This window comes from Nicotiana attenuata, chromosome 9 (assembly GCF_001879085.1).
Source record: "Nicotiana attenuata strain UT chromosome 9, NIATTr2, whole genome shotgun sequence".
NCBI lineage: Eukaryota > Viridiplantae > Streptophyta > Magnoliopsida > Solanales > Solanaceae > Nicotiana > Nicotiana attenuata.
Window position 1 is genome coordinate 204,902 of NC_031997.1, and position 22,167 is coordinate 227,068.

General features: G+C 38.2%; 1 protein-coding gene across 9 annotated transcripts in view; it reads right to left on the reverse strand.

The window, feature by feature from the left end:
* The window catches only part of LOC109231925 (importin-5-like), a 35,456-nt gene extending 13,574 nt beyond the window's left edge, over positions 1-21,882 (reverse strand). The window contains exons 1-20 of one of the 9 annotated variants that reach the window (XR_002068862.1): positions 19,940-21,879; positions 19,192-19,410; positions 18,025-18,129; positions 17,858-17,923; positions 17,604-17,762; positions 14,808-14,882; positions 14,575-14,726; positions 9,234-9,372; positions 9,073-9,142; positions 8,740-8,867; positions 8,573-8,629; positions 7,690-7,968; positions 7,517-7,602; positions 7,378-7,444; positions 7,225-7,291; positions 6,986-7,122; positions 6,248-6,327; positions 5,391-5,466; positions 4,539-5,087; positions 50-256 (exon numbers count right to left, since the gene is read on the reverse strand). Coding sequence is in view for 6 of the 9 variants with exons in the window: in XM_019397514.1 (XP_019253059.1) it covers positions 4,821-5,087; positions 5,391-5,466; positions 6,248-6,327; positions 6,986-7,122; positions 7,225-7,291; positions 7,378-7,444; positions 7,517-7,602; positions 7,690-7,968; positions 8,573-8,629; positions 8,740-8,867; positions 9,073-9,142; positions 9,234-9,372; positions 14,575-14,726; positions 14,808-14,882; positions 17,604-17,762; positions 17,858-17,923; positions 18,025-18,129; positions 19,192-19,410; positions 19,940-21,145 (3,435 nt within the window). In the remaining 3 variants the exon portion in view is untranslated. Of the gene's footprint in view, positions 1-49; positions 257-4,338; positions 5,088-5,390; positions 5,467-6,245; positions 7,123-7,224; positions 7,292-7,377; positions 7,445-7,516; positions 7,603-7,689; positions 7,969-8,572; positions 8,630-8,739; positions 8,868-9,072; positions 9,143-9,233; positions 9,373-14,574; positions 14,727-14,807; positions 14,883-17,603; positions 17,763-17,857; positions 17,924-18,024; positions 18,130-19,191; positions 19,411-19,939 lie in introns of those variants that run through there. The other 8 variants (XM_019397514.1, XM_019397513.1, XM_019397515.1 and 5 more) reach the window with 8 other exon arrangements.

The following is a 22,167-nucleotide window of genomic DNA, read 5'->3' on the forward strand; positions in this document are numbered from 1 at the left end:
ACTCCTTATATACGAGTTGGTGGGGGGGGGGGGGGGTCTTGGGCCGAAATAACCTTGTCCCGGGCGAAGTTGGACAGAAATCACGCCACCAGCGGCCAGCCCAGCGCTAGGCGCTGTAAATTTGGAGCACACTGTCTCTGGCGCCACAGGTAGCGCTAGGCGCTGGCTGTGGCACTAGAAATTCCCTTTTTTGCTTTTTTCATCTGTTTTGGCTCTAATCTCGCACCTTTTGCCCCCAGTTGCTCCCGGATCATTCCTACACATAATAACACCTCAAATTAATATAAATCAACACAATTTAGATCCTAAATCCACGAAACAAAAGTAAAACATGAGGCAATATACATATAAATATACATACTTTAAGCTAAACATCAGTCCTAAAATGTGATTTGTTTTTAATCTCTTTACTTTCAGAGCTGTCTACACCATTCTGAGGACAACTCCGCGAGAGAACAAATGTCTGAAATAGAGAAGAGATTTGCTGATACATTTTTGTATTGGGCAACTCAAAAAGGGAGGATTAAGGATGGGAAGTTTCGAGGACATGGAATGCAAGTCGGAGATAGTATTTCAGGTCCAAGGGCAGACTTATCTTCTGCTGAAGTCAAAGAAGGATATGATTTTCTCCTTTCACTGGTTCCAGGAAGGTGGTCTTTACCAAATTTATGAAGTCCATTGTTTCAGAAGTTCATTGACAACATCCTTCAGAAAGAGTTGAACAAGTTTGATCATCTAAACAAAGAGCTTCTAGTCCTTGAAGAAAGTCTAAAGTATCTCAAAACCTTCCTCAATTTCATAAAAGATGCAAGCATGGAACTAGAGAAATCAAGAATTCTCTTTAATCATATGGAAGTTGTCACTCGGAATGCTGCTTACATATGTTACCTGTGTTATGTGGAAGAAATGGACGAAGACCCGGCATCTCGCTCAACACTTCAGATCTCAAGCGCTTTGCAAGATATTAAGCCCATTGAGCCCCAACTTGCGAAAATTTATATAGGAGCTCTAAGATGTTTGATCAAATCACAAATCCAGTATAACCAGGATGTAATAAAATTTGTTGAAGATCCGTTCATTTTCTCTTGAAGGATAACTCAGAGTTATTAAATGGTGGGGCATGTTCTTCGAGGCTTCCTTCTTTGAAGAATCAAACTGAAAGCATTTTCCAAGATTGCTAACTTTGCTTATCTATCCGCCTGATGATCTATATGCTGACCAAGGGAAATTGAGTGATATACTTACTCGCACTGAAGATCTTATTGCTGAGGTAAAGTCTGTTGCTAACACTTTTTCTGATGACAAAGCAGCTGAAGTTAACTTGGTATTTTCTGACTTGTTAAGAAAGATTGATCATGTCATGGAAGATGTAAAAGACGTTATTTTGAGAGCTCCAGTGCCATCAACATGTAATTTCCCCAGGATAAATGGATTAGTCTTTATTGACTCCCTCTTAGACTATCTGAAAGAACTGCAAGATGGAAAGTGTTATTCTGTTTTCAAGCATCTTATTGCAGAAGCTCAGGAGGAGTTAACTATGCTAAGATCATTCTTGGGGGAAGTTGTGAAGCAACGGCATGAGTTTGAGGAGGTGAAGAAACATGATCTTTTGACAAAAGGCATATCTCTACCATATCATGCAGAATGCATAATTGATTGCCTTGTTATGGGAGATTATCCTGTTTGGTATCTGCATTTGTTAAGTAGGATCACAACAGAAATTAAGCTTGTCAAGGATCATTTGAAAGAGTTCTAAGCTACGATTGTGCAAGAAGTCAATGTCCCTTTGGAAGAACAAGCACCAAATCCTGTCCGGCAAGTAGTTGAAACTACACAACTTGATGAAGTAGTGGTGGGTTTTGTTGAAGAGGCAAACACACTAATCGAGCGGCTCACTAGAGGACCAAAGTATTTAGATATTGTGTCCATTGTAGGGATGCCTGGTCTTGGAAAGACTACACTAGCAAAGAAAGTTTACCATGATGAGAACATAAGACACCATTTTGACGTCCAAGCTATGTGTTGTGTTTCCCAAATTTATGACAGGAGGAAGTTGTTGCTTGGAATTTTGAATCAAGTTAAAAGTTCCAACAAGTAGAATGAGAAAATCCAGCAGATGCTTTGCGCAAATCTTTAATAAGAAAGAGGTACCTTCTCTTCATTGATGGCATATGGAGCGTTAACACATGCCCACTGGACCTATATAAAGTAGGAGAAAACATTGCTAGGAAGTGCCAAGGGCTGCCTTTCCTGGTGATTTTGGTAGCTGGAGTTTTGTCTGGGATAAGCAAAAATGAGGAAAGTTGGAGAAAATTTGCAGAGAGTATAAATTTAGATACTGTCACTAGTGCAAAAGAGTGCTTGGATGTAATAGAACTGAGCTGCAAGCAGTTGCCAGATCATCTTAAACCCTGCATTTTGCATCATTTCAGGAGGATGAAGAAATTCCATTCTCTAAGTTGGTGTGGTTATGGAGAATTGAGGGATTGACTCCAAACACAGAGGCAGCGAGTGTAGAGCTTATTGCAGAAGATTTACTGAATGATCTCATTGGTAGAAGCTTGATAATGGTGAACAAGAAAAGGTCCACTGGAGTCGTCAGAACATGTCAAATTCATGATATATTGCACAATTTTTGTGTGACAAAAGCTAAGGAAGAGAAGTTTATGCAGATAACAACTAGTGAGAACAAGGATTTGACTACCTCCTTTTCTGAGCACCGGAGGCTGTGCATTCACCATAGCCTTTATTGGGCAGGGACGATTGGAAACCTGCAAGCTAGTTCCGCGTTCGTCAGAACCCCCCCCCCCCCCCCCCCCATATGGCTGCCAAGAGAACTTTAAACTCATAAGAGTTTTACATATAGAAGGTCTTGTGTCAGACAGTCCTTTGAAGTTCTTTGGAGTCAAAGGATTTGTGGAGTCTATGCCATCATGGATATCAAACCTTGAGGTTTTGCTAGTCGTAACTGTAGGCAGTGGGACAATGTTTCCAATGACCATCTGGAACATGCCAAGGTTAAAACATGTGCATATAGAAGCCGTTGCATCTTTTGATGGACACATTCCTCGCAAATCAACAAACTTATGTTGCTTAGAGACCTTGGCCACTGTGTCTCTCACTAATAAGCTAGCAGACAACATGATAAAGAAGGGGACCAGACTGCGAAAGCTCAAGTGCCACGGTAAAGAGCCTCTCCAACTCAAATTAGATGCTCAACTTGAATCACTCAGTGTGAATGATATGATCTTGGAATTCAGCTTGCCCAAGACACTAACAAAGCTAACTCTATCAGATGTTTTGTTGCGACAATGGGATATGTCTAATAACGGGAGATTACCAAAGTTAGTGGTTCTCAAGTTGGAGCATAGAGCATTTCAGGAAGGAAAATGGGACATTGAAGATGAAGAGTTTCACGACCCTTAAGGTTCTTAAATTGAGGTCCCCCAGAATCAAATAAGGGAATGCCTCAGATGAGTCCTTGCCAAACCTCGAATGGCTTCTGGTAGAAAGCTGTTTCCATCTTCAAGAAATCCCTGCTGCCATTGCAAGCATAAAGAGGATTGAAGTGAAACGATGCGGTGATTCTCTTGAAAAATCAATGAAGATTTGAGGAATAGCTAGACTATAACGGAAAGGCAATTGAAGACGTTGTTTACGCCTTAGATTAGTCCGCCTGACGTGCACATAAAAGCTGCAACACTGGTTCAACAGGTAAGTGACACAAGCTTATTTGCATTATCTCCTGAGCTTGTTCACAAAAGATTTTTACCTTAGTAAAACATACCTGAGAAGTGTTTCTTTTCTGTGCAGAGGTGAAAGACTGCAAATGAAAGATAGAAATGAACAACTCAGTCGAGCAACTGCTGGTCCTAGTTTCAAACTGCCTCTGCAAAAATTGAAGCAATTCGTGGAAGGTACTCTTAGTTGAGACCAGAAGGTTGAATCTGGCCTGTAAACCGAGAAATTTGATAAACATCCAAGACTAGGAGGTACTAATCCATGAGATTACATGTTAGCCAACACAGAAGTTTGCAGGCTAAACCAAATTAGATTTTGCAGTTTCAATTGCAGTTTCAATTAGATAAGCTAGTAAACAAGCCTATCAAGGAGAATCAGAGAATCAGATTCAATATGGTGTCACATAACTTCTTGACCATGTTTACTGATTTTCTTGCTCAACATATCTTATAGAAACTTTCATGATAATGGAGGAAGGGGTAGAGCTTTCACTGAAATATAGCCGCGCTTCTGAATTGGGATAATAAGCAGTTCAGAGAAGCTATAGAGGAACCATCTATTCACCGGTTGGCTGAATGAGATTCAAGCAAACAGCAATTGCCTAGCAAATTGCATCATACCTTCATCTTTTTGTTGAAAAAGGAAATTGTCAGTAGAAACCTTGTACATTGGTCTAATAGGTTGTCACACACCATAATTGTTCACGCTCCTTATTTGTAATTTATTGAAGCAAAGTTCAGCTGGAACAGTAGTATTATTCACATTTACACAATAAAAAAATAAAGGAAAGGATCCACCTTTAGCTTGCACGCTCTCATACTCCGTGCACACCTATGAAGGCCAATATAAAACGTCACTCCCCAAATGAATGATGTTTGCAGGAAGAAGTGAGCAGCAAAATGTTTGAAGGACACAAAGTTGTGGAAATCATAGCTTCATTGCACTCAGCAGTGGAGTTAGAATATCAGAAAATTTCAAGAATGCCACGGTTGGATGTGAACTTATAACCTGAAGCAACTTTTAAGCCACCTTTGCCACTCCACTAGCATCTTCCCTTTTGTCAAGAGAATTATTTTACCCTATTTGCGCAATATAAGTTTCTGACGACGGCCTTTCAATTTACGCCCCTTGCATCCACCTAACTTTGCCCCTGATTGCACTGATGACAAATTAGCATCTTCTTTAGGTGATAGAATGGATTCCAGTTCCATCTCCTGCTGAGGCAATAGCAATGACCACGCCGGTACCCAGGTGGCTGCTGGTACTGTTTTCTGTAGATCCCTCAACGGATAAATCATTCGGTTTTTCATTTCTTCAGTAGCAAAATCTTTTCCAGCACATAGAACCTAAAGAAAAAAGCAAAACTTATTTGACGTACGATCGTTGCAAATTATTTCAACAATTTGAAACTATTTTACCTATCTACTTCTTCGATTAATGTTTATGTTATTTTGTATCAGAAATTCGTTTTGTATGTGCTGTAAGTGGTATAGAGCTGATAGACAAATTACTAACATACAACGGAAATTACTAAATAAGATTTTGTATTACTTCATTAATTTACTGGATAAAAAATAAGCATCAGATTTGAGAATATTTATATCAGGAACAAATGAACAACTCAATCTGGCATCTATAGGTTCCGATACCGAAATAACCTCTGCAAAAACTGACAAAACTTTTGGAAAGTGCTCATATTTGGGACCCAAAAGTTCTCTGTCTGACCTGCAAAGCGAGAAAACTTTTTAAAACGTTAAAGACGAGAAAGAAATTGATTTAAGAGACAACATATTAGAGTTTGCAAACTTTAGCTGGTGATCAATTTGGTGAATGGAAAAATAGACAAATCATAGTAACAACCACCAATAAGATGATCAAGTCAACCCGACAAATGCTACAAAGATTATAGTTTAATAATTCATCTAACATTAGAAAGAACATGGTACTCTTTTAATTTAGCAGAAAAGCCTTCTGTCAAGATTGAAGATTGCAACGGCTAATCAAATTCTGTTTTTCCAAATGTAACAGATATTTTCTAGTTGCACCATCATAACTTTGAAAATAGACACAATACTATAATACTACTTCAAGCATTTTGTTTGGCTAATGGCCGCGTAATTTTCCTAACATATATCTGAAATTAGGAAAGTTGTTTGGAACATATGCATCATGCATGCTATTATAAGAACACTCGTACTTTAATCTATGGAGAATATTTTAAATCATATGTTGCTATTTTGTGATCCTCTTTTTTTCTAGTTATACAATTGATACACCAAAATTTGGAGTAATCTGAAACAATTGCTGAAAGCTAGTTGGCCAACAAATGTGTTGACAAAAACCCAAAACAATTGAATATTTGAAATTAGTAAAGATAGGTTGTCATTAATAATCTTGTAACCTGCCTTGGCAATCAGTAGTCTTAATAAAAAGAAAATCTGAAAAGTAAAGTAAAGACCAGACGAGATGATGATAGAAACTAGAGCAGAATAGTCCAGTACAGTACCTTTCGACCATTGAACAGAGCTGGTCGTGAACAACCATGTTACCTCTTATAGGCAGACAATTCAACCAAGCCGGAATAATCTAGCAAAAAATATGGAATGAGAAATATATGGAATCTCAACAAGTTATGGAGTACATTGGAGGAGCATCATTTCATCTTGGAAGAACAAAAGCGACATGTTTTACCAAAATTCAGATATGATGAGCATATGCACAAAAGGTGTAAACAAAAGTAATACTCCTATTCAGTTGTACTAACCACCAAGCACCATGTTAGCAATCCAGTTTCTTCAAAACATGAAAAGTACTGACAATGCATGTTATACATAAAAGTGTTTTATGTTTCCTTTAAAGACATAAAAGTGTCTAAACTCTCCTTTTCGTAAGCTGACTAAATACCCTCAGCTAAAGGATAATTAAACTATATAAGTTGGAATGTAAACCAGCCACTAGAATTTATATATCTAAATTGGAAAGAAGTTGGAATCACAGCATATATGCATCTAGATAAATATTTTCCCTTGCTTTCAACTAAAAGATTAAATAAGAATTATAGAAGATTCTTGTAAATCACTATATGAGGGGTTAAAACGAGCACCATGTATCTATCTTCCTAGTTTATTGCAATCATTTATCAGGCTGGTATACTGACTTTCAGATTTTAAAATCTGCAAGACAAAAAGCTGGTTATCGCAAGTGTTAAAACTGTTAAATACATTAGGGATTCACAAAAAAAAACCTGTGTGGAGTCAATACTTTCCCGATGAAACTGACATATCTGACCAAGTGCAAAAACAGCATCATGATATGCCTGTTCATTCTCAGGTGCAAGAGCATGTACATGTGTTATCACAACATTGATCCTTGAAAGAGCCTCTGAATCACGTCATGAGATTTAGTAAATACAAAAATATATCAATCTTCGTCCACTTCCCCATGATGAGAAGAATCTCAATATCATATTCAACGATATCATACCTCCGATAAATGGTTTGAAAACTGAACCACCATATTCCGCACAAAGCCCAAGTCCATAAAGTGCATTCTGAACATGAAATTAAATGGTGTTTGAATAAATCATACAGCAAATGTCACATGACTGAACTATCCCAACCACCAAGATGCACAAACCTCTCTAAGAACTGGATTTTCGTCGTTGCTCGAGTCCAAAATAAAAGGAAGGCATATGTTATAATACCTGGTTTGAACAGAAAGTAACTATCAGAATTGTGACCTTATTTAAGAAAAAAACTCATAAAGATAGACCTACTTTAGAGATGATTCGCTGCATTCCTCCACAAGTTTATTAAAGATATTTACACATGCACTTCTCTCTTTAGCTGTTTTATCCTTGCCCTTCAAGCAGTGAAAAAAGAACACTGAGAAATATTGGTGGAAAAACAACCTAGGCAATGTCATTGGTTACCATGAGCTGAAACTCACTGTCATAGGCATTAGATATGAGGAAAGCTCATCAAGGAAAGGCAAGAAAGCAGCCTTGAAGGTTTTGATCAATGTCAACAATATGCAACCAACCCTAGAAAATACTTTTTCTTCTAGCTCTCTTTCCTCCCTCAGCAATTCAGCTTCCTCAGCATCAAAGTCATCTGATTTTTCTCTCTCTGTGAGTTTTCCTTTTCTGCATGAACTTTCTGTAATGATGTGCTTTATCCCATTCATGATTCTACGAACCTGATCTTCATCGAGATGTGGTCCACTTATCTGAAAGAACAAACAAAAGGACCATAATAAGTGAAAAGTTGTTCCAATAAACGTAATTTCTACAACAAGTGTCATTTCTTGCTTTGACAGTAATCGTGAAACATTTCAAAAGTTGGCTTAACAGTGATATACTGGAACAAAGTTTCTCTACGGAGTCAACTACTACATGGTCAATAATCTGTTCGTCAGTCTTGCCTATTCATGTCAAGGGAACTTTTGTATATATGGGATTTATGGTAAATTCTAGTCCACGCTTCAGTTCTTAAACATTTTATTACGGTCCAAGAATGTCTTTTTGTAGGAATAACCATGAATTCTGCATGCGCCAAAGAATCAAGTCTGGAGCTCCTATTTTACTTTATCCTTGAAGATCTTACACCATGCAACTCATTACTCTTGTCTTCAGGTCTTGCTATGTAAAAGATTGTAAGTACTAAACGTTCTTTTGCTTCTTGTAGAATATCATTCTCACGAGCTGGGACAAGTGTGTTGCTTATCATAATGGACATAAAAAGCTCAAAATATAGCATAGCACCATCATAGAATAAGAAACTGCATAGAGTCAATTCCCGCAAAGTAAGGAAACCATGATAACATGACGCACCTTTAGGCATTGATTCAATTCCTTCAATATAATTTCACATAGTTTAGTCTCATGCTCCTGCATGCAATAGCAATCAAAGTGTCACTTTCTCCTTATTCAGATAAATGGAGCTCAAACCTTTTACCTAAAGGAAAAAAAAAAAGGTAAATACTAATGTTGAAGGCAACCGAATATATTGCGTCCCCCAAAGCCAATATTATACGGCCAGACAACTCCTTGAAGTACCACTTGTTTCCACCTTGAGCAGTCCCTTTCTCTACCGCCAGTTTAGCAGAACGCAACAGGGATGAAATTGCTTAACCACCATAGATTAAAACAATATCTCATAAGGAATTCAAGAAGTTAAAGAAACATAAAGAAAACCATATGAAATCATGAGATTTTTCACCATTAGCAGAATACATGAGGTGCTTCATGGCTATAATAGGCTAAATTAAGACATGGCATCAGGAATAGGAAAGAAAACAAAGAAAACCAGATGAAATCATGAGAAAACTCACCAAAAATAGCATTTTCCCTAACATCGTCGTGGATGTAGAATTTCAGAAGTGGATCTAAGACTGAAGCAGCCTGTTTCATGCATTCAGCCATAGGGATCATTATTGATTCTTAAATTACTCAACAGCACATGAGAAATGAGAAAGTGATTATTCAAGTCAACCTGGGAAATCCATGGGTAGAAATCTTCCTCCAGTAAGGCAGAAATGATGTCAAGGAGATGACAGGCTATAGATTTCTCCTCTAGTCGGATATTATCTTTGATGCACGTGCTTGTTTCCTCAAACTTGACTATAATGTCCCTGCAAGATGTGAAACTTGAGCAAGATCCTTTGTACTCTACCCGCAGTCTTCGTACTCAGCAAAGCAAAAGAAAGAATATACACTAATAAAATCATATACAGTAAGGTAGGAACTTAACGCTCCTACAGATTCCGAGACTACACATCTGAAGAAGAATTAATAACAGGAACTAGCAAAATAAATAGACAATGAGTTTGATAGATACCAAATCAATATAGATCCGTGGGTTAGATATTTATGATAGACTTACGGAGGTAGAGGAAAAAGTTATGCCACTTCAAGCTATAGATTTAAACATAGATATAAAGGTTCAACTTCACATGTCGAGTACTGAATGGAAACAGTTGAAGAAATGAGCAAAGGCCAGGAAACTGTTCAAATAAATCAAGATGAAACCAAACCAATAGGAAGAAGAAGACAGTATGCAAAAGTAACAAAATAGGCTCGAGAGTGAACGTTTATTATGATGGAAAAGAGAGCAAGAAATGATGGTATTGTAAGCAGATGCTTTAGGGGTTAGGAGCATAATATGACTACTATGATGGGGTACTTTTACAACTTATGGGATTCTTTTGAGAGTTCTACTACTTGATGCATGTTTGATCAATCCGAAAAATCATCTACTGATGAAAAAGACAGCTATGTAAGTCATCACCCAATGGACTCCATAGTTCAGTATTTCTTGATGGCATGTCAGCACAACATCACAATAGAGGCTCGGTTCTGGACTTTAAGGTTTAAAAGGTGCCACACAATAACAAAGTTTGGATGGTTGATTGAAGTGAAACAACTTCATGAATTATGCACAAAAGCTTCAAAAGGTTTAACAAAACAAAAACAGGCATATGCACAGCAGACCAAGTGATATGCAAGTAACAAACTAAACAAAGTGAGCTCAGAAAGGACCTTTAAGAAGAACTGAGAGGATCAAATGCAGATGAAATTTAGTCATTTTCCAGTATGTGTTTTAATATTAGTCGGTCACATCTTTATACAGATGTCAGGAAATCTCTTTGTTTGGTTACAACCTTTGTAAGAGACCTCTTTGAAGAGCTACAATTCTTCAAGAATAACTAGCTGGCACACCTTTTCATTTAACATAAAGGAAGTGCGAGGATGCACGGGAGAAAAATCTGTTATTAATTAAAGTGTTGTACAACCCTATTTATATACAGTGATTACATAATAATAGGTATCTACTTCCCGATGTGGGACACTGTACATGACTAACTACTTAACACTCCCCCTCAAGTCGGTGCATATAAATCATATGTACCGAGCTTGTTACAGATGTAACTAATATGAGAACCAGTAAGAGCCTTAGTGAAAATATCTGCTAGCTGATCATTCGACTTTACAAACTTTGTAACAATATCTCCTAAGAGTATCTTTTCTCTCACAAAGTGACAGTCGATCTCAATGTGCTTAGTCCTCTCATGGAACACCGGATTTGACGCAATATGAAGAGCAGCTTGATTATCACACCAGTTCCATCTTGTTGATTTCTCCGAACTTCAACTCCTTGAGCAACTGCTTGACCCAAACTAGCTCACACGTTGCCATAGCCATGGCCCGATATTCGGCTTTGGCGCTAGATCGAGCAACTACATTCTGTTTCTTGCTCTTCCAAGAGACCAAATTACCTCCTACTAGAACACAATATCCAGACGTAGAACGTCTATCAGAAGGTGATCCTGCCCAATCAGCATCTGTGTACCCAACAATCTGCTCGTGGCCTCGATCCTCGAATAGTAACCCTTTGCCTGGGACTGACTTTATATACCGAAGAATGCGAACAACTGCATCCCAGTGACTATCACAGGGAGAATCCATAAACTGACTTACAACACTCACCCGATAAGAAATGTCTGGTCTAGTCACTGTGAGGTAATTAAATTTGCCAACCAACCTCCTATATCTCGTAGGATCTCTAAGAGGCTCCCCTTGTCCAGGCAGAAGCTTAACATTCGGATCCATAGGAGTGTCAACAGGTCTGCAGCCCATCATTCCAGTCTCCTCAAGAATGTCTAAGGCATACTCCGCTGTGAAATAACAATACCTGAGCTAGACTGAGCGACCTCAATACCTAGAAAATACTTCAATCTGCTCATATCCTTAGTCTGGAAGTGCTGAAAGAGATGTTGTTTCAGATTAGTAATACCATCCTGATCATTGCCAGTAATAACAATATCATCAACATAAACCACCAAATAAATACGCGGATTAGGTCCTTAGGAGCAAAACGTCGATAAAACACAGAGTGATCAGCTTCACTACGAGTCATGCCGAACTCCTGAATAGCTGTGCTAAACTTACCAAACCAAGCTCGAATAGACTGTTTCAAACCATATAGTGACATGTGCAATCGGCATACAAGACCACTAGACTCCCCCTGAGCAACAAAACCAGGTGGTTGCTCCATATAAACTTCTTCCTCAAGATCACCGTAAAGAAAAGCATTCTTAATGTCTAACTGATAAAGAGGCCAATGACGTACAACAGGCATTGACAAAAAGAGACGAACAAATGCTACTTTAGCCACGGGAGAGAAAGTGTCACTATAATCAAGCCCAAAAATCTAAGTGTATCCTTTTGCAACAAGACGAGCCTTAAGCCAATCAACCTGGCCATCCGGGCCGAGGCTGACTTTGACCGCATATACCCAACGACAACCAACAGTAGACTTACCTAAAGGAAGAGGAACAAGCTCCCAAGTGCCACTCGCATGTAAAGCAGACATCTCCTCAATCATAGCCTGTCGCCATCCTGGATGAAATAGTGCGTCACCTGTAGACTTAGGGATAGAAACAGTGGACAAAGATGATATAAAAGCATAATGAGGTGATGACTGATGATGATAACTTAAACCGACATAATGGGGATTAGGATTAAGTGTGGATCGTACACCTTTGCGGAGTGCAATTGGTTGACTAAGAGGAGACAAGTCCACAGTAGGTTCAGAATCTGATGCAGGACGTGAAACACATGGGCCTGATGCTGGACGTGGACGACGATGATAAGTCAAGAGTGGTGGAGCTGCAGAAGGTTGAACGGGACTAAGTGGTGGAACTGGAGCTATAGGTAGTGGAGCTGCAACTGGAGCTGTAGGTGGTGGAGCTGGAGTTGTAGAGAAAGATGAATGGGAGATAGTGACTGAATCTCCAAAAGATGAAACCGGTAGCACCTCAAAAATATCTAAGTGATTACCTGGACTTGTGAAGTATGATTGGGTTTCAAAGAAGGTAACATCAGCGGACATAAGGTACCGCCGGAGGTCAGGAGAATAGCATCGATACCCCTTTTGCGTTCTCGAGTAACCCAAAAATACGCACTTAAGAGCACGAGGAGCTAACTTATCTTTTCCTGGAGTAAGGTTATGAACAAAACACGTGCTTCCAAAGACATGGAGTGGAAGAGAGAACAAAGGTAAGTGGGGAAACAGGACAGAATGGAACTTGATTCTGGATAGCTGAATATGGCATACAATTAATAAGATAGCAAGATGTAAGAACTGCATCTCCCCAAAAACGCAACGGAACATGAGATTGTATGAGTAGGGTATGAGCAATTTCAATAAGATGTCTATTCTTTCTTTCAGCTATCCCATTTTGTTGAGATGTGTACGGACAAGATGTTTGATGAATAATCCCATGAGAGCTCATAAACTGCTGAAATGGGGAAGACAAATACTCTAGGGCATTATCACTACGAAATGTGCCGATAGAAACCTAGGGGTGTTCGTCGGTCGGTACGGTACGGTATTTAGATATTTTGGTTCGGTATTTTCGGTATTCGATTTCTTAAAATGCAATACCAATACTGTACTTAATTAAATTCGGTATGGTTCGGTTTTTCTCCTTCCGGTTTCGGTTTATTCGGTTTGGTAACTTCGGTTTATTCGGTTTGAATACTAACTAGTGCATACAGTCATAGAATGTAATATTCTAAATTAAAGTACTCAAAAGTACAAAACTAAAAACATTTGTTGACAAAAATTTTGTCCAAAACTAGCAAATATCAACTTAGAGAGAGAAAACAGTACATAAAAGAATAAATTTGATCATTAGAAATGTCTTGTTACTTACTTAGAGTTAATTGATAAACTTAGAGAATAAAGGAAAGTAAGATTTTAGATTTTTATATTTATGTTATAACTAATAATATGTGTACTGTGTAATATAATATATATTTCGGTACGGTATCGGTATTTCGGTATTCCATTTTAAAATACCAAATACCATACCTAATACCAATATTTTTTAAAACTTAAACCAAATACCATACCGAATAACAAAATATCGAATACCAAATACCAAAATTTTCGATTTTGGTACGGTAATTCGGTATTTACCAAATTATGCACAGCCCTATAGAAACCCCAAATTGATTTTCAATTTGAGCGTGGAAGGTCTGGAAAATAGAAAACAACTCAGGCCGATTTTTCATCAAAAATATCCAAGTGCACCTAGAATAATCATCAATAAACTGACAAAGTAGCGGAATCCCAAGGTAGAACTTACCCGACTAGGATCCCAAACATCTAAATGGACTAAAGTGAAAGGTGACTCTGCTCGATTATCAAGAGCCGAGGGAAATGGCAGCGGGTATGCTTACCGAGCTGACATGACTCACACTCTAAAGTGGACAATTGAGATAATTTTCTAAAGTTTTGATAGGTGAGTAATCCGATGTCAGTCTCGGGAGAGGGAGCTGTAACACAATCCAGGCCAACACCTCCCAGATGGTAGAAACCAAAATATGATCAAGTCTCAATTTGGATATTCTATTTTAAATGAAGTATTTTGTGTATCATTTATTGAAAATCCAATGCTAGATACTACAGAACGATAGTCCATCATATGAATCCATAATTCGTGCGGTCTTGGAAAATGCAGCATACATATAGCACTCAGATTAACTTGAGTAATTCATTCTAAAAAATTAGCAAACTCAAGCAAGTATTCATGATGGCAACAACATTTCAGATAAATACAGTACCACTTTTCAATGGAATGAGAAAATAATATAGACTATTCTCCATGAGAAGACTATAATACCACAATGTCACTTTGGGTTTTGCTACTTCTACCATTGCATCCTGATCTTTGTGAACAGGAAAAATGAAAAAAAGAAAAAAATAGACAACGTGCAAATCCAACAAAAAGAAAAAAAGTGAACTTTACAAATACAGGAAACCTTACCTATCGTAATCTAATCCATATAATCCAGAGTATGAATGATCATAGATGGTTATATCAAGTTCAACTTGAGCAAGTTGAATCATAAAAGGGATGGCTACCCTCATGTAAGGAAGAAATTCTTTCCCCATGCATAAGAAAATTCTGGCTCCTGCCTAAAATGAAATCAAGAGAATCGAGAGAAGACAATCTAGAGAAAAAGTATGTGCTCGTTAAATCTAGATATCAATACCTACCAAGAATAGATAAATATTACTGCGATCGTCCACCTTCAGTTGTGATCCTAGTAATGACAGAAGTACTTCCATTACCTTGTGACAAAAACAACAAAAAGAAAAAGCTAAGATTTATATATTCAGAAATGACAGAACACAAATAAGTTCCTATATACCACACAACACCAAGACAAGAATCCCAAAGGAGGGAGAATGGAACAGATACTCCAGTCATTTTTTGTTGCGCCAACTATTGAAGGGTGTAGTATATTGTAGAATGTCAAAAAGAATTAATGACCTTACAGAATGTATGCATGTTTAAAGCATGTCAACGGTAGTATCAGAGAATACTCCATAATATTCAATAGGATATTGTAGAATGTTCTTCATCTAATCGTAAGAAATTCCTAACGCTGTTGGCATAGATAATAATTACACATGCATACCATATTTTACATAATTGTATATTCCAATATTTAGAGTCCCTTTTGCACATTATTAATTTTAGTCAAGTAACTCTGGCCTACAAACAGTGGCCTTGCGCTGTGCCTGCCAGGCCAAAATATTCCCTTCTGTCATAACTTTCCTAATCTTTGCCTCTTTCTTATGACCATTCGAGCGGCACAACTCTAGGCCTTTTGACAGGTTTGTCCGATTAATTATAACCTCCATTGCATAGCAGAGCACTCTGTCCTCCACAAGCAATGAGACACGTATTTTCCTATTGTTCTTTTACAATAATTTTTATCTAGAGAAAGCATATGACAAAATCCCAGGGGAGGTCCTATGCAGATGTTTGGAGGATAGAAGTGTTCCTGTAGCTTACACTATGGTGATTAAGGGCATGTATGATGGATCTAAAACCCGGGTGAAGACAATGGGAAGATACTCGGATCACTTCCCAGGTATGATGGTATTACACTAGGGATAAATCTTAGCCCGTTTTTGTTTGCCTTGGCGATGGACACACTGACGTGCCACGTTCAAGAAGAGGTGTTATGGTGCATGTTATTTGTAGAAAATGTAGTACTGATTGACGAGACGCGACGCGGTGTTAAGGCGACGCTGGAGGTTTAGAGACAGACCATGGAGTCTAAAGGTTTCAAGTTGAGCAAGACCAAGACCGAATACTTGGAGTGCAAATTCAGCAACGTGACCCATGAAGCGAACATGGAAATGAGGCTTGATACACAGTCATCCCAAGAGAGGAAGTTTCAAGTACCTTAAGATCTAAGAGAATGGGGAGATAGACGCAGTGTTAAGGCGAGGCTGGAGGTTTGGAGACAGATCCTGGAGTCTAAAGGTTTCAAGTTGAACAGGACCAAGACCAAATACTTGGAGTGCAAATTCAGTGACGTGACCCATGAAGCGAACATGAAAATGAGGCTTGATACACAAGTCATACCAAGAGAGGAAGTTTCAAGTACCTTGGGATCTAAGAAAATCGGGAGACAGACCAGGATATTGCACATCGTATTGGAGCGGGGTGGGTGAAATAGAGGCTCGCATCCCGCGTTTCGTGTGATAAGAATGTGCCACCAAAACTTAAAGGCAAGTTCTACAGAGTGGTGGTTAGACGGACTATGTTGTATGTGTTAGTCTTGTATTTTCTTACTCTTAGATTTCTATTATTAATTGTTATTCTTTCGCTTCAATTTCTTATTATGTTGTTATTACTGCTTGTTGCTACTGCTCTTATTATCAACTGTCCTTTGTGCCGAGGGTCTATCGGGAACAACCTCTCTACCTTCTCAAGGTAGGGGTAAGGTCCGCGTACACACTACCCTCCCATACCCCACTTGTGGGATTACACTGGGTATGTTGTTGTTATCGTCTTTTACAATAATCTTTACTCTCGACATATCAGTCATTTTGCAATTGACACCCCTAGAACCTCCCAAAAGTTCACCCACTTTTTAGAACTACTTAATGCCAAAAAGGATTGGCATTTCGACGATATTCACTACTAGATCTCCCCCATTTTAGCTACACCCCGTTCCCACTGTCCCTTCTGTCAAGAATTAAGGTCCCTCCTATCCACCTCTGTACCTCTTGACAAACCCTTGAGTCTTATGATTCAGAGGATTGGCGTTTCGGCAATATTCACAGCATCTTGGGATGGCTCTTCATAAGACGTTCGGGCTGAGCAGTGGTGCTGAGATTGCAATATAGACTTTGGAATCTAAGGTGGAGCCTTTTTACCATTCTCTCACCTGATGCTCAGACAGGTTCCTCCATCGTTACAACTCAAACAACATAGAACTTTAAGTTCCTACAGAGAAATCATTATCTGTACATGTCGTCCGTAAGTTCATCAGAGAATCGAAGGTTTACCTCTTGTTGAGTCTCTGGGAGTTCCAGAGAGGAGACATTCTTTTTCTAAAACTGGCATATAACATTATCTTCCCAATAATTTATTATTTAGAGCTTTGAAGGTTCTCCTCTTCTAATTAGCTAAATCTCTAATTATATGGATTAATTAAAACATGTTATATTCATTATAACCAAATTTTTAAGAGGAATTTAATGACAGATGTTGACGGGTGAGCAAGATAAGTAATCCAATGCGTAAAACGTGCACACCATGTCTTTGGGGCATAAGGGACTCTAATTGTACAAGTAGTAAAGCATGAATAAGATAAATGCATCAGCTACCGATGTTGATCCCATAAAACTAAAAATCCCATAACCACTCCGCAATGTTATGAAACTGCCTCTCCTCATGACTCGAGTCCCATATTTGTGCTTTAAACATTGATGTCATTCATATGTGACTAGACTAGAAGTATTGGTTACTGGACAAAGTTTGTAGAAGACCTGTTTCGCGTCATCTCTGAATTTCTCTTTGCCAACAGCGAACCCAAGATAGCTTATGGAGTACATTGCTCTGGCCCGACCTAATACATTAGAGTTTCTGTTTGCCATGGCGGTTTTTAAGTACTGCATAACAGTGTCATAGTTTATTCTGCAGTATTCCTGTTGAAGTATAATATGTTACATCCTTATCCTTAATACAAATAGAAACAGGATTAAGTAAAAAAAAAATATCCTTAATATAATCTAGGTAATACCTTAGACAATTTAGCTAAACCGGTAAACACCATTGATGCTGCATCTTGGACCATTTGTTTGTTATTCTGAATTTCAAATAGCAGAAATCAAGAAAATACAACATCAGTCTATTGCACTTGTCAGCATAAGATATTTTTATAATATGGTGGGCTCTATATTTGCACACCTGTTGAAATATAGACAGATTGTTAATCATTCCATCGAAGAAAGGTATCAAAGTTTCTGGCTTAGAGGATGTATAGAACCTGTAGAAAGCAACCGAGGCTTGTACCTTCCAAGAGAAAGTGAATAGAGCATTAAGACGCGTTTGAACCAAATCTTTCAGCTATGACATTTTCAAACTCTAATTAATACTAATCTTGGCATTTTCACACGTGTTGTTGATTAAGAGAAAAGATAATTACTTCGTCACTAGTCTCTTATATCAAAGTTGTTCCACTTTCTTTTAGCCAACAGCAAGATAGCCCTCAAGGTAAGCAAGATAAATTAATAAAATCAAATTTTCCAGCAGCACCCTACTAAGCCTATAAGTTAGGTAACTAACAAGTATTAGTTTGTGCAAGATTCTGGAGGGCAAGTTTCAGAAACATTAAACGCTTGTGATACTAGAACTCATGCCCTATCGAGCATGTTATCCCATTTTGAAATTGGTTTATTCTGCAGCAGCATTTCTCTCACGTTGCAGAAAAACACAAATGACCACGGACCATATATCAAGAACAAGTACAGTGCAGATACATATAGCCAAAAGATTTGTCAAAGTATCCAGAAAATTACATCAAGACCACAAGATCTAAAGCATAACGCTTTAGGACGAGTGATCTGGTATAGAGCCAAATCTCGTACATACAATTAAAGCAAGGGCGTAGTTACCTTTAGTGAGGGAGTTCAATTGAATCCCCTTTGTTGGAAAATATTTGTGTGAAAAAGATGAAAACAAACTTTTGTATAAATATAAATTGTTGAATCCCCTTGACAGAATTAAACCTTAGTTTTGAAATTTTAACATTTTTCTATATCCCCTTGCCACTGCACTAAAGATGTTATTTAAATTATGCCTTAAGCCCATGATTCTCGTCAGTCAAACATACTAGAGTAACAAAGTAAATTAATCAATTATTTTCACTGGTGGATAACGACAAAATCTCAAAAATCAAACAGGGAGTAAACCTATACAAAGTTAGAGATGTTCAACTGTATGATATATGTAATGCCATTGTAAAAGTGCACTAGCTAGAATATTTGCCGATTGTTCCCTGTATGAATGATAATTGAAATTGCATTTGGGAAATTGCAGCATCAGTAAAGGGTTCATATCAGCATAGGACAAAACCTGTATTATTGGATTTTGAAAATCAGCCATAGCTGCAGCTAATGCAGGTAATACTTCATCATGGAATTGTTCTTGCAACTGTGGACAGAAGAAGGTCGAAAACAAGGCAATTGCCCTGATAGCGGCCCATCTTACTCGAGGGTGAGGATCTTGGAAACATTTCAGAACCATGTTCAGGAAATAATTCAGAACCAGTTCCTCCATACTCGTAAGCATCACCTGTAATAGCAAAAAGGACACGGGTTCAAACTTCAACCTAGCTAACCACCAAGGGGGGGGGGGGGGGGGGGTTAGAGAGAGAGAGAGAGAGAAGACCAGAAAGATAACCCCGGCCAATAGAACATATTGCAAGGCATTTGGATTGAGAATAGGGGCATGTGGGGCAAAGTATCTTTGTATACAAATTTTAGTAGCTGGTTCGCCAGCAAAAGCACCTCTTAAATGCTACCATTCCATTCCAGAGTTTAGGTGACGAAGGACTTAGAAAATTTCAGTGTAAATTAGATTAAGTTTCTTAATTCTTTTGATATAAAGTTATATTCTTAGAAATTAGACAAAATTTTCTGTAAAATAATATCTTCCAATTAAAAATATTTATAAATCATAGCCTGAGGGAAACAAAATAAAAAATATAGACTCCTAAAGACTACAGAGGACATGTCAAAATAGTATGCATAAAGATCAAACTAACGCCATAGGAACAAATAAACAACTAAGAATGGAGTAATATAGATTCTATCATTTGTACCTTCGGGCAACATTCAGAAATAACAGCAAGTGCAAGAAGTGCTGCATGGCGTTTCTCCCAGTCAGGGGCAGCCAAGTAAGCAGAGAGCTGCTCTTTAGCAACAGGAGCAATAGTCTTAGCACCTAATGCACGAGACAAGCGATCGAAATAGCAGATCCCAACCATAATGTTACCATATTCCCTAAATGCAACCTTGTGGATATTGTTCCAAGGTGATTCGTCCTCAACATCTTGTAACAACTTCAATAACATAGCAAAACAGTTGCTAGTAAATAATGGTAATTTCTTCATCATGCCGGGAGCTTCCTTTTTCGCCTCAACTAAAGTTATCAGGAACTTAATCGCCGAGTGCCTCGTCTCCTTTTCCAAACTCTCATTCTCTGCTATCTCGAACATGGTAGCCACCACTTCTACTAGTTGCATCCTTAAGAACCTAGGTTCATTCTCAGCAAACTCAACAAAATGTTCCAGCGCTTCCCTGGCAGTAACCTCCTCACCTTTTCTCAATGCTTCTGTCAAGGTCCCCAACAAAGCTGGCAACAAACCCTGATACCAGTCTTTATCGTTTGAACTCGGGAGGCACTGAATGATGTCGATCGCTGCCCTCAGTGCCGCCATCCTCAATCTCATATCACTGCAACCATTCAGTGCACCTAGTAACATATCCTTGATCCAAGGGGCTGATGATAAATCCTCTCCTTGTTTGGCGCACTGGGCAACTAATGACAAAGTAGGCTCTATTACCTTGATATAACTGGACTTGTCATAATATTGGTTGAACAAGCTACATACTTCAGACTCCTTGTTATCTTGGAGGCTTACACAAAGCGTAATGTAAAGGGTCTGGATAATGGATTTTGATTCTTCAATCTTGATACGGTTTAGAAGAATACATTGCACACTGGACCGAGTCGATAGACTTAGATTGCGCCAACCATATCCATCATCCCCGAAAAATAAATTTTGGAGGACGATAGCACACTTAGCACGTGAATCATCAGTGATATGGGGAGAGTCAAGAAGGTTAGCAAGCTTAACAGCAAGCAAGTTCGAATTCTCCTGCTTGATCATGTCCAACATTGACTCAGCCTCAGAGGAGCTCGACATGAGATCCGAGATAAAGGTTTCAAAAGGAACACTAGAGTCAGGCCCAAGAATCGCCTCCATCTGGTCCTTCTGGAACTGAGTCAACTCGCTAATATTCATTACTGTACTGAGAGAGTGGACTATGGAGCTTGTGAGAATGGCGTTTCAGTGACATTAACAGCAGACAAAACTGAATCGTACACAAAATCAGATGAGGCTCCTTTCCAGAGGAGGATCTCTCCAGTTCCTCCAGTTGGTCATTGACTATTGTTAACACTAGCTTTTAACAAGGGTTAATAAACTAGGTGCTATGAGAGAGAGACATTAATTCCTGATTATCTAAATTCACTCTAAAAAACAAAAATAACAAACTAGAAGCATGAATCTCTTACATATATATAAAGAAACAAAGGACAATTTCGTAAAAAGAAAGAGAATGATCTCAGATAGAAGGTTTCAATAATGAAGAGAAAAAGTAAGAAGCAAATCAAAAAATAGTGAATTTCATCAGAAACCCAAAGTTTGCATTCACCATTTTTGTTTTCTTCTTCCCAATGCCAAGTTCGGTGTGGAATTTTCAAGTTATATTACTACAATTCTTGATTTTCCATTTTGTTATTCATACATTTGCTATGTAATGAAATGAAAAGCCCTTACAGCTGTGGGAGAAATCCCAAGTTGAGAATTTTAATATTTCTCTTTGACTTTGGGCCTTTCTAATTTGGAGCCAAGAAAACAAAAAGGCAGAGCTTCAAAATAGTTGACTCTTGGTGCATTCACCTGGCATCTGGCAGCCGAAAGAACAAGTGAAGGATTTTGAGAGGTGAAAGAGAGAAGCTAAAAATAATTTTTGAAAATTAAAGTTATACTTGCACATCCATTATATTTGAAAAAGGAAAATTTCATCCAAAAATTATCCTAAACCAGTTTGGAAACTTAAAATTTTTGAAATTCTTTTCCAAAATATGATTATATTTCATAAACAAATACTCTCTCCGTTTCAAATTAATTGAGTAGTTTGACTCGGCACGGAGTTGAAGTAAAAAAAGAAAGACTTTTGAAATTTGTGGTATGAAAAGCTTAAGGGGTAAAGCTTTGTGGGGCCATGAATTTTGTGTGTTTATAAAAGCTTCTTATTAAGG